Source organism: Buceros rhinoceros, unplaced genomic scaffold, assembly GCF_000710305.1.
Source record: "Buceros rhinoceros silvestris isolate BGI_N320 unplaced genomic scaffold, ASM71030v1 scaffold28913, whole genome shotgun sequence".
Taxonomy (NCBI): domain Eukaryota; kingdom Metazoa; phylum Chordata; class Aves; order Bucerotiformes; family Bucerotidae; genus Buceros; species Buceros rhinoceros.
This window is the reverse complement of record NW_010405793.1, coordinates 1-2536: the sequence shown is the minus strand read 5'-3', so window position 1 is coordinate 2536 and position 2536 is coordinate 1. Positions and strand designations below refer to the sequence as shown.

General features: G+C 44.7%; 1 protein-coding gene across 1 annotated transcript; it reads right to left on the bottom strand.

The window, feature by feature from the left end:
• Positions 1–551: 551 nt before the first annotated feature.
• HARBI1 (harbinger transposase derived 1) lies at positions 552–2159 on the bottom strand. The gene is made up of 2 exons (XM_010133871.1): positions 1490–2159; positions 552–928 (listed from the first exon to the last, which is right to left on the bottom strand). Exons 1-2 carry the CDS (start codon positions 2157–2159, stop codon positions 552–554), a joined length of 1047 nt encoding a protein of 348 aa, XP_010132173.1.
• Between the last annotated feature and the right edge of the window lie 377 nt (positions 2160–2536).

The following is a 2536-nucleotide window of genomic DNA, read 5'->3' as shown; positions in this document are numbered from 1 at the left end:
GCACTAGTGTGTACCCAGCAAAAAGCCAGACCCCTCCCAGAGTACAGCTGTGAGCTTTCAGAGGAATCACTGGGTTTTATGAGATGTGCAAAACTGCAAAAGCAGGCAAGAATTTATATTTGCAAACAAGAAGATACATGTTTACCTTGCTGCTCATAAATTCATGGTAGATGTGAGCCCACATGGAAGTTTAATTTGTGTGAAATACTGTTTAAAAATCAATCATATCTATTTTGGGTTACAAACTGGCACAGAATTGTTGCTTTTAAAATAGCGCAAGGCTTACAGGTTTTTCATCATTATCAAAGACAATTTCCCAAATTTCTCTCTAAGTCAGGTGAAAAGGGAGTCTCTAAAGCAACACAAAATTTAATTGCAATTAAATTGCATCTCTGAAGAGATTGAAAGAAGTTCAGAATACCACCTGAAATAGAGTAAAATTTCTCCTTGTCTCACATCTGTTCAGTCTTTACAGACTTAAAGAGGAAAGGGCATATTTGCTATGTATGTCTTCCAGAAGTACCATTAGAAGTCTTCTCTCTGTCACAATGTTAGCTAAAATGAGTAAGTAAAAGCTCCTGACGAATACGGCAGGCTTCTGAGTCCATTGATTCCATTTGCTCATACTCTTCTTCCAGCTGTTCCATGGGTCCTGCGGCCGGTGAAGACCATACGTCCAGCCCATGTTCCAGGGAGATGTTATGGAGCACACAGCAGGCCAGAATGATGTGGCTGGATTTCTTTGGAGAATACTGCAGGGTTCCTTTAGACCCATCCAGGCAACGGAAACGGGACCGAATGGTTCTAAACGTCCGCTCAATGACATTGTGAGTGGCAGAATGTGCCATGTTGTAACGATATTCAGCAGGTGTCTCCGGGATATGTAGAGGGGTCATCAACCATGTTCGGAGAAAGAAGGAGCTGTCACCTGTTAGCAGTGAAAAGGAGGAGGACAGGTTAGATACCTAGAATTAACCACAGATTTCAGCTCTTGACCCTCGGTTTTCTGGCAGTGTGGGTGCAGAATAACTTATTTCTCTAGCTAGTACAGAAGGCATGAGAAAGCATGAAAGAGCTTTCAGGTTTACAAATGTGACAAACAAGAAAATAAAGTAATTCAGTTATATACAGGGAAATCCTGGAAGAACATGGAAGAGTTTTAAGACAATTCATTTACTACATAATATAGTGAAAAGCAGCTAGACTAGGACCCTGTATAGAACTAAAAATAGCATAATTCAGCTTAGAAAGGTGTAGGATACTGAAAACAAGCTCTTAACAGAACAAATGTAAACTAACACATACAATAATTAGACTGTATAAAACAAAGATTGGGAGTAACTGTTCTAATTTCTAAGAATTGTCCAAAACAATCTCAAGGAATCTGGAGGAAAACAATGGTAAATCTATCACTTATGCCAGAGGCTCTAGACTCAATAAGAAGCCAATCCATAGTAACACACAGTAAAAAATGGGAAAAACGACTCACCAAGTAGCCAGCCATCTTTATGTAGCTCAGTTTCAAACTGGCTTGTAAGGGCTGCCTGCTGTAACACTGCGCAGTCAGGCAGGCTACCCGGCCAGTGCGTTTCTGCACTCAGGAGGACTCCTCTGGCATCACATACCATCAGGCAGTTCAAAGAATGGAGACCCTTCTGGTTCACATAGGATACATCCTCAGCATTTGGAGCTTTGATTGCCACATGGGTGCAGTCAACCACCCCCAGCACTCCCGGCATGCCTGCCAGTCCATAGAAATCATTCTTCAGGCTCTGTACAGCAGCTTCATCCTCAGGAAAGTGAATAAACTGTGAGGCTTTTTCTACCAATGCCTCAGTTACATTGGCAACACAGCGGCTCATGGAGGCTTGACTAATGCCAATAGAATCCCCCATGTGAGTCTGGAAGGAACCAGACGTATAGAAACCCAATGCAGCAAGTATCTGTGTCTCCGGACTGATGGCCCTGGACCGCTGCGTAGGGCGAGACAGACTGGCTCCCAGAAGATCCACTAGGTAGTAAATGAACTGGCGGGGAAAGCCATATGTGGATACTAGATACTCATCCGTGACATCCTCCAGCTTGAAGCGATCCAACGTCCTGTGTCCACGGCCGTAGAGCAAGAGGTCACAGTCAAGAACCGCAATAGGTACAGCCATGGCTAATGATCAAGAGAGATCCTGTGAGGCTCCTCCATTACAGAACTTTCCCAGAGCGCACAGAAAAGGAGAAAGAGACTCAGAACAGTTTACTGGTCAGCGTTTCAGGCTCTGTTTCCATTTTCCTGTTACTCAGGTTATCCAGCAAATCTTTTTACTTCTTTGTACCTCCTTTTAAAAATGCAGTGGTGAAGCAGGAGGACTCGTTGCAGAACTGACAACTGTCCCGGCCTGCCTGGTAGGAGGGCGCCTGGCATTGACAAAAATTGACTTCCCGGGACAGCGGGGAGGCTGGTGCACCACAGCAGCCGGCTTGCCAGGCTTGGGAGCAATTCCCAGTTACCGCCGCCTCGGCCACGTTCAGATCCGGGTGGCAG